Source organism: Lycium barbarum, chromosome 1, assembly GCF_019175385.1.
Source record: "Lycium barbarum isolate Lr01 chromosome 1, ASM1917538v2, whole genome shotgun sequence".
Taxonomy (NCBI): Eukaryota; Viridiplantae; Streptophyta; class Magnoliopsida; order Solanales; family Solanaceae; genus Lycium; species Lycium barbarum.
The window spans coordinates 141,088,393-141,101,997 of record NC_083337.1 but is presented as its reverse complement, the minus strand read 5'-3'; the positions used below and the strand labels follow the sequence as shown (position 1 = coordinate 141,101,997).

Genomic DNA, 13,605 nt, shown 5'->3' with positions numbered 1-13,605 from the left:
TAAATTAAAGATGTATATAGTATTTTAAACCTTATAATCTTAGATTTGTCATGCAAAATGTTAAAATTGTTTTTTTTTTTTTAATATAGATAAAAACACTCTTTTTGGGATAGACCAAAAAAGAAAAAAAGCATACACCAACATTGGACAGAGGGAGTACTATAGAAAATTATGATTTTTTTTTTTTTGGTAACTAACTCTTTTTTATTAATCACCAAAGTGTAATACATGAAAAGCACCATAGCTTAGCTTGAATACAGCCAGCTATCCTAGAAAAAACCACCTGAAACTAACTTCACTAAGATACTAGGACTAAAGCATTTACAAGAGGAAAGATTGAAACAAAGATTTAGTTCTAGTAGTTGCCCGAACACAGCTTATATATGTCACTTCCTTGATTAGCTGCTTATACTCCTTTTGCTTCTTCTCAAATATTCTACCATTCCTTTCGATCCAAATAGCATGCACAAATTCAGTATACACCAACTTAAATACGTGTGCTTTCCTTGATTTCCCTTTAGATTGCCTGATGATCCAAGAGATATGTTGGTCCCAGTTTGTTTGCACCGGAGCTGCTCTGCACATCCACTTCAGTAAACCATCCCACACCTGCTTGACATATGAGCATTCCATGAAGAGGTGGTTCCGGGTTTCATCCTGTAATTGACATAGAGAACACTTCTTATCTATGCTCATTCCCCAAGATAACAATCTGTCAGCTGTTAGGAGTCGACCATGAAGCTGTAGCCACAAAGTGAATTGTGCTTTTGGCCTAGCATCATTTGCAAATCTCAGAGCCTTCCAGATAACTCTCTCTTGTTCCCCTATCAACTGAAGGTATATATGTTTGATCATGTTGCCAGTTTTATAAGATCCCATTCCCATCACCAAAGTACACCTAGGCTCAAACAACTTCTGCACCATCCAACTCGCTTGTTGTGGTATCTTGGCCTGCTCAAACTGTTGGTCCTTTATGTATTATGTATGGATCCATTTGATCCACATTTTATCAGTTTTATGCTCAATGTCCAAGCACGCTTTTGCAATGGCTGCTTTGTTCCACAGTGTTAAATTAATCAGACCCAATCCTCCAATGGACTTAGGAGTACACACTCTATCCCAAGAGATCAATGCTTTCCTAGTAATAGTATTGGTACCAGACCACAAGTAGCTTCTACAGTAGGCTTCAATTGTTTTAAGAACCTTAGTAGGAATTACAAAAAGTTGGGACCAATATGCTTGGCTACCAAAAAGCAGAGTCTGTATCAATTGAGCTCTCCCTGCATAAGATAGTTTATTTGCAGTCCATGAAGAGATCCTGGATACCATCTTAGTAATCAATGGTTGCCACTGGATAAGTAAGATTCTTTTTGTAGTCAGAGGAATGCTTAGATACTTAAATGGCAAGTCACCTTTTGAATACCCCAGTTGCTGTAGGATTAACGTTTGTGCACTCACTGGAACACCTCCAAAATAAATGGAGCTTTTTCCACAATTATGATTTGTACAGTACTTCTAAGCTCCTTTTGTACGTCAAGAGTCGAGCCTACCAAATTGATAAATACTCCCTCTCGATTCAACATAATTGAGATCTTAGTTTATCAAAAAGGTATTTTACTTTCTCCGTCTCATGCTACTTGTCCATTTTACCCTTTACATGTCATTTAAGAAATCATAAATAAAAGTGCACTTTTACTATATTACTCTTATTTCTCCCTAGTAAATTGTGTTCTAATCAATATTGGTTATTTTGAAAGACAATTAATGTTAAGGTCAAAATAGGAAAAATTTAATTAATTCTATTTTGATTTTGTAAGTGGACAAGTATATGGGATGAATATTTTTAGTAATGTGGACAACTAATATGAGACGGAGGAAGTAATTTTTTTGGAGTAAGTGAATTCTTTAATCCATGTGCCCAAGTCTAATACTAGGGGTGTCAACCGTTCGGTTCGGTTCGGTCGGTTATTTTTAGAAATTTGTACCATACCAATTTTTCGGTTACTCTATGAAATGTAATCAAAATTAGACTTTTCGAAACCGTTCCAATCGTGTTGGTTTCTCTTCGGTTTGGTACGGTTTGATTGATTTTCGGTTTTTTAAGCGTCATTTAACAGTTATTGCAACCGATAAAATTTGATAGAATTAAATACCCAAAAGTTACAATAACATACAATGAAATATAATATCCTACAATGGAAATTATCAGAAGCAATATACTCATTATGTTTACCATAATCACATGGTGCACCACTTTTATTATGAAGAGACATATGAAAATTTATACTATATGAGATTTAAATTGATGTCTATAACTGATTTTGTTGAACAATTAAGTTGTGTAGTATAACATCTTTTGTAATGTGGATAGTCTATTTTAGCTGTACATGATCATTATACTATCAAGGAAGTGTTTTGTTATATGTAGTAGTCGTAGAGGTTTCATAAACACATATTTTTTTATTTTTTTTTTATTATATAATAATAATCTATAATGAATATCCAAAGCAAATATTGTGAAAAATCTCACGTCAAAGTCTAGTAGCCTACAACTATCGTCGATGGATTGGGTATGAAATTTGTTGATATGTTGAAACTTAAAGTTTAGATAATCACGAAGAACAAATTAGTGTTGAGTACTTGGGTTGTTATGGCAGCGACGTCAACAGGTTTTAGATTTGGTATTGCACTCCATTTTAATAAAATTTACCTCGAGGTCCAAGACAAATTTATATATATATATATATATATATATATATATATATATATATATATATATATATATATATATATATATATATATATATATATATATATATTCGGTTCAGTTCAGGAATTTTTTGGTATTTTTTATCAAATAAAATATTCAATCTAATTTTTCGATATTGTTATAATTTCATACCTAAACCTATGATTGAAGTTAAAAACCCTAAAAATCAATTTAGTATGGTTCGATTTGATCGGTTCGGTCGATTTTTAAAATTATTTTGACAACTCTATCTAAACCCTCAATTATTTTGGATGAAGTATACAAGTAGTACTAATTAAGACAAAATATTATTTATGTGTGCACCAAATAAATGTCGTCTAAGTTCGAGAAAATAAGATTTCTTGATCTCTTATAATTTAAATAAAAAAAATAATTTATTCAAATCTCTTATATTTTCTTTCAGATTTCTTATGTGTAAAAAATGAAATCTCATTTCCTAAAACTAAAAGAAAAAAAAAATTGTAAAGGGCAAATATCTATGTTCAAGTTTTGGGGAGAGGGTGGGGTGGGGGGTTGTGGAAGGGGACTGCAGCCATTTCATTTTTACTATGACGGTATAACTCGTTTTTCCGCTTCCGATCAAGTGCTAGTGAAGTATACGCCGATCCATGGCTGGAAGGAGTCAACCTCCATACAGAAGGCCACGTGGCAACTTTTCCTCTTCTTCTTCCAGATCCTTCCAGCCTTCTCAACCTTGCCGCAAATTTCAGTCCCACCCAACCAACGATGCTTCTCCCGACAGTAACAACAACAAGACAAGCTCAAGTAATTTGGACAGATCAATTGATGGAGATATTGATGATGTTCACAATTTACCATCCTTAGTTGGAACTTGCCCTTTCATGTGTCCTGGTACACCAACTTTCTCTTGAATATTGTATCTGTTACTGCTACAATTAGTTGTAGGAAGAGTTTAATAGTTGATTTAGTAGAATACATAATTTTTTAATCTTAGTAAGAGTCCAATACTTTAGCAGCAGCAGGAGAAGGAGTGTACTACTTTATTTATGTGCTCTATACGAGGCCTTATGATTAATAAATTTATATGAGACAGTTTTCATTCATATTTTCTACTTTGCTGCTTGCGTCTCTCCCCAAATCATCATAACGTTTTTCACTTTTTCCTTTCTGGGTTTCCATGTCTTTCTCGAAATGTTCTGCTTTTTTAAATGCATAAACTTTTTTAATATGATGATTTAATTTATCACTTAAACCAGGTAAATTAACTGCTTTGGTGCAAACAGGGATGAAGTACATTCTTTCTAACTGGATTATATCTCTCTATAGAAAATTTAGGGGCCGTTTGGTTGTTGGTTAAGAAATGAGTTATTCATGTATTAAAGCTAGCATAACTAGTACGTACCATGTTTGATGACATTTATGTATAAAATTCAACACACCAAGTACGGCGTTTGGTTACCAGTTTACAATCCCACCTAACTAATACATTTATAGGTTATAAGGGAATCTGTGTGTTATTTATGCAAGGTAGAAGATGGCATAAGTAATCACTGCATAACTAATGCCTATAAAAATTGCAGTTGAGGAGAGGGAAAAGCGAGAGAGGCTGCGAGACTTAGCTGTGTTCGAGAGGCTATATGGAAATCCTCGCGAATCATCACCAAGCCTTGCTGTTAAAAAGGTAACAGATTGGGTGGAGTTATTTGTTTACCCTGTTTGTTTGTTTGATCAACTGAACTTCAAGCATAACTTGTCTCAAGTACGGTTAAAAGAACAAGGTTGGTAGGTTGATGACCAGTATAAAAATAATGAATCTTTTGTATACTAAAATAGCCGAGTGGGTACACATAGCCAACAACAAATAGATTAGTATCGAGGTTTAATTGATAGTTGATATTGATTTGTTTCATCAACTGATGTTAACTAGCTCTATGTTTCTCTTGACAAAACGTTTTCTAGATTGTAACCTGCTTGTCAAATATGTGGAAAGAATTTAAATTGTAATAGCTCATCAAACATTTAATATGGCCCTTTGTTGAGCATCAAAAAGAAAATGATTTGATCTCCAGTTTTGAGGTTCTGTAAAAGAGATGAAGAAACAGCTGGAGAATGCGACAAATGTAAAGCAAGTTAATATAAGGAAGTAGAAAAAAGTTGGTGACTTATACAATACCAAACAATTTTCCGTACCGTACATTGATTAATTAATGCCAAATTTATAGCTATTAGTGTGAAATGGTTAACACCATTGGAGTCAAGCACATTTTATCCCGGATAGCAGAACATGCTTTTTCCCTGGAAGTTAGAAGGCCTTTTCTTTTGAGTTTTGAAGGTAGAAAGCCACCTGCTTCAGCTTTCACATGTAAGAATTATTAACAATACAGTCCACAGCTGAAAGCATTAAATGGATACGCTACTCAATAATGTTGGAGAGGATAAAAGATCCAACAAAATCACTTGGGACAAAAGAAATTTTGTGCAAAAAGTTTTGAAACACACTGGACTTGCAACATTGATAAAATACAGAGCCCTGAAGGGGTAAACAAAGATAGATCGCTGAAAATTCTCATTTTTATCATGTTAAATATACCCCAAAGCAGATATCTCTTCTGTGTGATTTGCGAGCTATCACACAGAAGCGGGGTTTACCCTGTGCGCACCCGAAGGGTAGCGGTTGCGGGTTCCCTTGTCATTAAAAAAAATATACCCCAAAGCAGTACTAAAGATTCCAAATGGTACTTCCTTTTGCTTCGTTTGAGGACAACGGAATTTTATTTCAATGATCAAAAAAGATAGCACGTCCATGTCGTAAAAGTTTTCTATTTCCATTATTGCAACCAGTTAATAAGTAACAATCATATATTTCAAAAAAAAAAGAAAAAAAAAAGAAATCAAGATTCAATCCCATCCCAGCCAAAAATTGCTGGAGTTCTAAACATAATGAAGTCCTTATGCAAGTGACTATTGTCCAGGTTAATTTGTCCCCCTGTGTGTGTGTGAACTTGACTTGGTATATAGTTTATACATTCTTACAGCATGTATGAGCGATATAGTATTTAGTCAGTTTTCCATCTTTTCTTAAAATTTATTATTTAATATAAGTCTAGTGTTAGTTGTGGCAGAAGTGATTTCTCAGTCTTTTTGTAGCTACTTTTGATCTTTAATACTCCCTCTGTTTCAATTTATGTGAACCTATTTCCTTTTTAGTCTGTGCCAAAATGAATGACCTCTTTCCTAATTTGAAAACAAATTCACTTTATGAAATGATTTACAACCACACAAATATTCAAGACTTATTTTGAACCACAAGTTTCAAAAGTCTTCACTCTTTCTTAAATGTCGTGCTCAGTCAAATGGGTTCACATAAATTGAAACGGAGGGAGTATAATTTAATTCCCTCTTCAGTATTTGCTACAATGATGGTTTTGTTAATTTTTTTATTTTTTTTTGTTAGTTCTGCAGGACTATATCCGCAAAGACTCTGCAAGATTCTGATGTGAGGCCTCTCTCAGTGTTGGAAGACACTTTAAACTATCTGTGTAACTTGCTGGACTCTACGGAGCATCCCTTTGAGGTGGTTCATGACTTCATCTTTGATAGGATGAGGTCCATTAGACAAGACCTAAGTATGCAAAATATCTCTTGCAGTCGAGTGGTCTCTATGTATGAGAGAATGGTATGCTCATTTATACGGGTTATCTTATCCAAAAGATTTGAATTAGAGCTAGAATGATATACATGTATGTAGATGCATGAATCATGATATTGTTGCATTTGAACATCATACGGTTCTTGCATCTCAATCTTGTTTCCTCAAGTCTTCAGATCAAGTTGGAGCAAGTATCTGCACATATTGCAGAAAGCGAAAGAAAGTCGATAAAGGAACTTGAGAAGCTTTTAAATTGAATTCAAAAGATGAATTGAATTGATAATAAGAAGTGAATATGCTGTTAGATGTGGATGTTGTATCATCTGCTATATAGAATTGTTATCCTTTTTATAGGTACAATTTTAGCCATTACGCTACCTTACTGCTTAGTTTCTTGCTTGTTGACTTCATCAATGCCCTGTCTATTTAAGGGAACAACTGAATTTTGTTGTAAATAGCTTTGTAATTATGCATCTCCAGGTTACTGTTGATTATGATTCTATTTACCTTTCCTCGAACCAAAAAAAAGATTACTTATAAAGGAATAGAAGAGAGGACATACATATTAGTTATTACTGACTTGATTGCTGAGGTTACACAGTAGGGGCCCTCTATAGCGGAATCTTAATCTAATACAGTAAGGTTAAGTAATTATTTTCTACTTATAGGTTACGTATTTGTTCTCCTACAACGTAGAGAATATCCTAAACACCAAATAGCATATTCTACATATTCAGTTATTTATACAATGAATCTAGACATATTGTAAATGTAGAAACATTTTACCATATAACTACAATGACTTCTTGATTTAGACATACTCCCTCAGTTTCATTTTATAGGTCTTTGTTTGACTTGTCAGGAAGTTTAATGAATGTAAAGAAGACTTGTTTCTTGTGGCCTTAAATTAAAGGTGTATGCAACATACCTAAAATATACTTCGACTCTTGTGGTCTTAAACATGCCATGTCATTCTTGTAAGGGAGTGTCTTTAAGGGTAAAATGGGAATGTTGGATTTAAAAGCTTAATAAATATAAAAAGAGGTGTTCTTTTTGGAACAGAGACTAAAAAGGAAAGTAAGACACATAATTTGAAATGGAGGAAGTAGCTCACTTTTACTTGACATAGGGAAATGAACTTGGTTTTGCTGAAAGTTTTGATGTTTCAGAAATAGTATCTGTTATTGCTATTGCAGAACTACATGTAGGGCTTAGGGGTTCTGGTAGAATTCTTTTGAAATGGATATAGTTTCATACCTTTTACAGCAGATGGATAACATTGCTGTGGGAGCTATGGTCTAGGCCGTGGTCTAATATTTTTCCCTATTGTATTGCAAACTTCCACTTCATTCTATATATTACCCCCTTCTTTGTTAATCTTTCGTTTGGCTAGTTTTAATGACAAGGAGGCTTCTTATTTAGGAAACCAAGCAAAAATATTTTACTTAATCTAGGCTTAAGATGTTTGAGTGTTCCTTCTTTTAGTATAACTGCAGAAGTTTGGAAATATGTAGCTTTAATATATTTTTCTCCACAGGTTAAGTTTCATATAATTTCCCAGCATAAGCTTAGAAGATGTAGTGGCTCAAATATTTCTTCGCTGTCATACCTCAACATGGAGCAGCTAATGAAGGCATTGGTGACTTTATTTACTCTTTATGAAGCAAATCGAACTTCACAGTCCATCTTCGAAAATGAAGCTGAATTTTTTTCCTTTTATGTGCTTCTCCACCTTGATTCTAAAACCCAAGGAACAGTTAAGGTTTCGTCTTTTTTTTTTTTTTTTCCCTTTTCTCTTTTTGAATTTATTAAAGATTGTGAATTGCAGTTGATTATCAGGTGCTTACTCAGAGACCATTTTCTTTGTTCAATTTCCCTAAACATTGTACTTCTTCATTTGCAGGGGGAGACACTATCTTTATGGTTCCGACGCGTTCCTTCTCACATTATGAAGTCAACAGAAATGAATTTTGCTCGGAAGATCTTGAGGTAGATCAAAGGCATTTAGTATCAATTACCATTGCTAGTAGAATACATTTTATTTTTGTACATGGGAAGGTCAACCGTTGCTTTTTATTTTGTGACAGATACTTTAGATTGGGCTTCTACAAGAATTTTATCCATATCACAGAATCTGATGCATCCTACTTGCAGTATTGCATTATTGAGCCTTCTATCAATGAGGTGAGTTCTTGTATAACAACAGATTTATTCCTGTGGTATATGCTCTCTTTCATTTGTCTGATAAAAATGCATGCACCCTACCCTTTTTCCGTTGCTATTGGAAGAAAGTTGGGGTTTGATCATTCTCCCACCATTTAAGTGCGTTTCTTTCTTTTTTTTTTCTTTTTTTGTTTTGGATATGTTGATTTCCCTTAATTTGTTTCATTTGCATTACTAAGGTTCGAGCACTAGCTATTTCCTGTGTGAATTATGGAGGATACAAGCCTCAGCCTTTTCCCTTGGTGGCTCTTTCCAAACTCCTAATGATGAAGGTAAAATCTTATATAGTATTATGGGTTTTGACTAGCTGAAAAAGTTCAGATCTCAACTTTCTGAATTTGGCTGCCTAATGCATGATTATTTAGGAATGGGATCTAGAATCTTTCTGCAATGACAGTGGCCTTCAAACCTCAGTCGATGAAGAAGGAAATAGTTGCTTGCCTACCAAGCAAACAACTCTTATCCATCCAAAAGGAGGGTTGCACAAGTATTATCCGCTGGAATCAGAACGGTTCGAGAGGTGAGTCCTACAAATTTCTTTATGCATCCCCCCTGCAGTAACAATTAAGCTCTTGAAGCGAAGCCAAAAAATCTTCGATTAAGAGAACAAATTTATAAACCTTTTTCCCTTTTGTGAAAGTAGGCTGACTGTTTTTTTTTTTTTTTTTGATAAGGTAAAAGTTTTATTAAAGACATTGTGTTGGGAGAGTTGGAGTACTCTGAGAGGCATCGCGATTTTGGGTATTGTAGGGGTATAAGGATTGATGAGGTTAAGGATGTTATTCGTAGGATGCGCAGGGGAAGAGCGACCGAACCTGACGAGATTCCTGGGGAATTTTGGAAGTGTGCAGGCAGGGCAGGCTGGCTGACTGGGTTGTTTAATGTCATTTTCAAGACGGCGAAGATGCCCGAAGAATGGAGGTGGAGTACAATGATTCCTTTGTACAAGAACAAGGGCGACATTAAGAGCTGCAACAACTATAGAGGTATCAAGCTGCTAACCCACACTATGAAAGTGTGGGAAAGGGTGGTAGAGATGAGGGTGAGGCGAGGCGTGTCTATTTCAGAGAACCAGTTCGGATTCATGCTAGGGCGCTCTACTACAAAAGCCATTCATATTGTTAGGAGATTGGTGGAGCAGTTTAGGGTGCGGAAGAGGGACTTGCACATGGTATTCATCGACCTAGAGAAGGCTACGATAGAGTGCCAAGAGAGGTTTTATGGAGATGCTTGGAGGCTAAAGTTGTACCGGTGGCGTACATTAGAGCGATCAAGGACATGTATGATGAAGCCAAGACCAGGGCAAGGACAGTAGGAGGAGACTCGGAGCACTTCCCAGTTCTGATGGGTTTGCATCAGGGATCAACTATTAGCCCATTTTTATTTGCTTTGGTAATCGATGGATTGACGCGACAAATTCAAGGTGAGGTGCCATGGTGTATGTTGTTTGCGGATGACATGATCTTAATTGACGAGACTCGTAGCGGAGTTAACGCTAAGCTAGAGGGTTGGAGGCAAACGTTGGAGTCTAAAGGATTCAAGCTAAGTAGGACCAAGACGGAGTACATGGAGTGCAGGTTCAGTGGTGTACCAAATGAGGCTGGCGTGGAAGTGAGACTTGGTACCTAGGCCGTCCAAAAGAAAGAAAGTTTCAAGTACCTTGGGTCTATTATACAAGGAAATGGAGATATCGACGATGATGTCACTCATCGTATTGGTGCAGGGTGGATGAAATGGAGGCTCGCTTTTGGAGTGTTGTGTGACAAGAAAGTGCCACCAAAACTTAAGGGCAAGTTCTACAAAGTGTTGGTTAGACCGACTTTGTTGTACGGGACAGAATGTTGGCCAATCAAAAACTCTCATGTGCAGAAGATGAAAGTTGCGGAAATGAGAATGTTGCGGTGGATGTGTGGGCACACTAGGAGAGATATGATTAGGAATGAAGACATCCGGGACATGGTGGGAGTGGCATCGGTGGAGGACAAGATGCGGGAAGCGAGACTGAGATGGTTTGGGCATGTGAAGAGGAGAGACACAGATGCCCCAGTGCGGAAGTGTGAGAGGTTGGCTATGGACGGTCTCAGGAGAGGTAGAGGTAGGTCAAAGAAGTATTGAGGAGAGGTGATTAGACAGGACATGGCGCAGTTTCAGCTTATCGAGGACATGACCTTAGATAGAAGGTCGTGGAGGACTCAGATTAGGATAGAAGGCTAGTGAGGCTAATAGGTAGTCTCACTTATTCTCTCGCACTAGTGGTCGTAGTTTTGCTCTTTCGTTTATTGCCCTTTGATTTTTGCTTATATTTGTTGGCTCTTCGCTCTTGTTATCCTAATATGCTTGACCTTATCCGACTCTTTTGCCTTGTTTTCTCTTGAGCTGAGGGTCTTCCGGAAACAACTTCTCTACCTCTCAAGGTGGGGGTAAGGTCTGCGTACAATTTACCCTCCCCAGATCCCACATTGTGAGATTTCACTAGGGATGTTGTTGTTGTTGTTGGTACTGAGAAGGGACTTAAGGTTACATAAACAAAACAAAAAGCGCTAGAAAGAAAAAAACTACTAGACTTTCCTTCCTAACAAGTCTAAGAAATCCATTAGTTGGTCCAGACTGCCTATTGAACTACTTCTGCACCAGAAGAATAAATTTTCGCTCAGTTACAAGGCCAAATTAGCATATGTGGAAATCCAAACAAGAGCATACCTTGTACCAGCGTGAAGGATCTGTAGATATGGAGCAATCCATGTTGCTAAAAGAACTCTCGTGTATGTATGTAGATGGCTGTGTATTTAACTTCTTTTCTTCTGCTATTGACTTAAAAGAACTCATTATAGATAGTACTCACCCTGTCCCAATTTAAGTGACACTTTTTCCTTTTTAGTCAGTTCAAAAAAGAATGACACTTTTCTACGTTTAGTAACAATTAAACTTTAAACTTCTCATTTTAGCCTTAATGAGATGATTTATAACCATGCAAATATCTATGGCTTACTTTAGATCAAGTTTCAGAAGTCTTCCTTTCATTCTTATACTCCGTGCCCAGCCAGACACGATCACATAAATTGGGACGGAGGGGGTAACTATTTAGTTGGACTTTTACTAACTAATGCCAAGGCTGAACGATTGATCATCTTTAGCATTGATTTGTTACTCTCTAGCAGTACATAGCCTAAAGAAGCGAGTAATTGGATTCCCCGGCCATAGTTATTACCTGCTGACTTGCCTTTTGCTCGAATTCCATATTGACCGGCATAAATTTTTGAAGTACTTGGGATTTTGAATATCCATTTTTCTCTGGTCGTACGAACAAAGTGTTACTGTATCTTGATCCTCAGCTAAGCTGAAAACAAAATTATTGCATACTCCGAACTTGCTAAATTACTTTCTTGAATATCATTGTACAGACTCCCCCTTCTAAGTCAATCTTTGTGTAGCAGGTTTTCTGTTGTACTGCAAGAGCTTTGATGGTTAAGGAGATGAAAATTTGTCTGGAAGCATTCAATTTGCTGAGTCGATAAGCTATTGAGCTGGTTGGAGATTGAAGATTCAGCTAAAGAACACTGGAGCTCGAGATCAAATTTACATAACATTATTTTAATCTTGCTCAATGCCTCATCTTGAAAGTACTCCGCAGTCTCGGGCCATGCCAATTAGATCCGTTTTAAAGTTTGTATTTTACGGATGAAAAAATAAAGTTTGTATTTTGCATATTTCTGCAATCTAACTGTAAATGTCCCCCCTCCCCCTTTCCTCTCCTCACGAGGCACTGTATCATTCCTGCTACTTCAATATCCATATGGATGGAAAAGAAGAAAAGAAAAAGAAAAAAAAGTTTGTACCATTCTGTTTTCGATTCTGCAGAAATAGAAACACGTTTTAAGTTATAAGAACACTTGGAGCTACTCCATTTAGAAGCCCAATCATCCTTTCCCGTGAATTTCCCTCTAGCGTGGTGGTGTGGCAGACCTTTCATTTCCCAGAAAATCACAAATATCAGCCCTTCAACCCTGCTGCTCACAGAGAAACCTCTGAGACAGAATACAAATGCCGTATCTGATGGTCTTATAATTGTGCTTACAAGTATGTTTGTTATGTACAAGATTCTTAGTTGAGGCTAAAGATGATTAGCTGAATTAGATTTTCTTTTCCTATTGACGAGTAACCAAGCTGATAGAGAAAAGGTTGGTTCAATTGAGGGTAGGTCATGGGTGTGAAGCTTTCATAAGACGAGGCGCTTGTATCACACAGGAAATCAACTCTTTTTTCCTATAGCAGATCGTTGGAAAACTGATGATCTTGTTAAGTTAACGTCATCTTTGTCTCTTAGCTTGTTGGAACTCTTATGCCATTAGAAAAAGGATAGTTCGGTGCACAAAGCACCGACGTTAGTCGGGTCCGGCAAAGGCAAAAGGCAAAACCTAGTGCCATGCTAATCTTATAAAGAATAAATTGCATTGGAGTACCAGAAATTATTTCTACCTAACGAATAAATTTAAAACACACTTTTTTCCCTTAAAAGTAGAAGCAGAAAGCCAGAAACTACTTTTAGTTTAATTCTGATAAGAATTTTAGATTTTCCAAACTATATGCATGATGCATCTATTACCGAAGTCTCATAAACATGCTCCCTTCTAATATTTTGTTTAAATTATGTTAATTAATTAAAAAATTAATTAAAGTGTTTGTTATAAGTATTTCAATTTATTTATTGATTTTTCGTATATTGAAGTTCAAAAACACTTCCGGAAAGATTGGCAAAAAGAAATCATTCTGCTTTGCAAATATTAACGGAAGTGTTTTTTTTTCTTGCTCCACCCACCCACCAAAAAAAATTAATTTTATTTTAAACAAAAAGTTTTTGTTTTTGATTTTTTGCATTACCCACTCACCCCGCACCCAAAAAAAAAAAAAAAATCTTGAAAAGCAGTTTCAAATTTATTTTTTTGTTTCTTACTCCACCCACCCATCCCGCCACCCCATCCCCCTTGTCCTCCTCTTCTTTTGC

At 36.1% G+C, this 13,605-nt stretch overlaps 2 protein-coding genes across 4 annotated transcripts; one reads left to right on the top strand and one right to left on the bottom strand.

The window, feature by feature from the left end:
* Positions 1-321: 321 nt before the first annotated feature.
* Positions 322-924, bottom strand: LOC132615218 (uncharacterized). The gene has a single exon (XM_060329782.1). The coding sequence runs from the start codon at positions 922-924 to the stop codon at positions 322-324; it is 603 nt and encodes a 200-aa protein (XP_060185765.1).
* Positions 925-3,266: 2,342 nt separating this feature from the next.
* On the top strand, positions 3,267-12,490 carry LOC132640600 (SAC3 family protein C). Of its 3 annotated transcripts, XR_009582298.1 has the most exons (10): positions 3,267-3,622; positions 4,312-4,412; positions 6,186-6,407; positions 7,918-8,142; positions 8,284-8,369; positions 8,468-8,564; positions 8,783-8,875; positions 8,969-9,123; positions 9,278-10,829; positions 12,038-12,490. XR_009582298.1 is itself a non-coding variant. In XM_060357244.1 (9 exons), exons 1-9 carry the CDS (start codon positions 3,379-3,381, stop codon positions 12,063-12,065), a joined length of 1,251 nt encoding a protein of 416 aa, XP_060213227.1. In that variant the 5' UTR covers positions 3,267-3,378; the 3' UTR covers positions 12,066-12,490. The 3 variants fall into 3 exon arrangements, 2 of the variants coding, with proteins under 2 accessions (XP_060213227.1, XP_060213237.1); XM_060357244.1 differs by lacking the exon at positions 9,278-10,829; XM_060357254.1 differs by lacking the exon at positions 9,278-10,829 and having other exon boundaries at positions 3,268-3,622; positions 7,918-8,136.
* Positions 12,491-13,605: the final 1,115 nt, after the last annotated feature.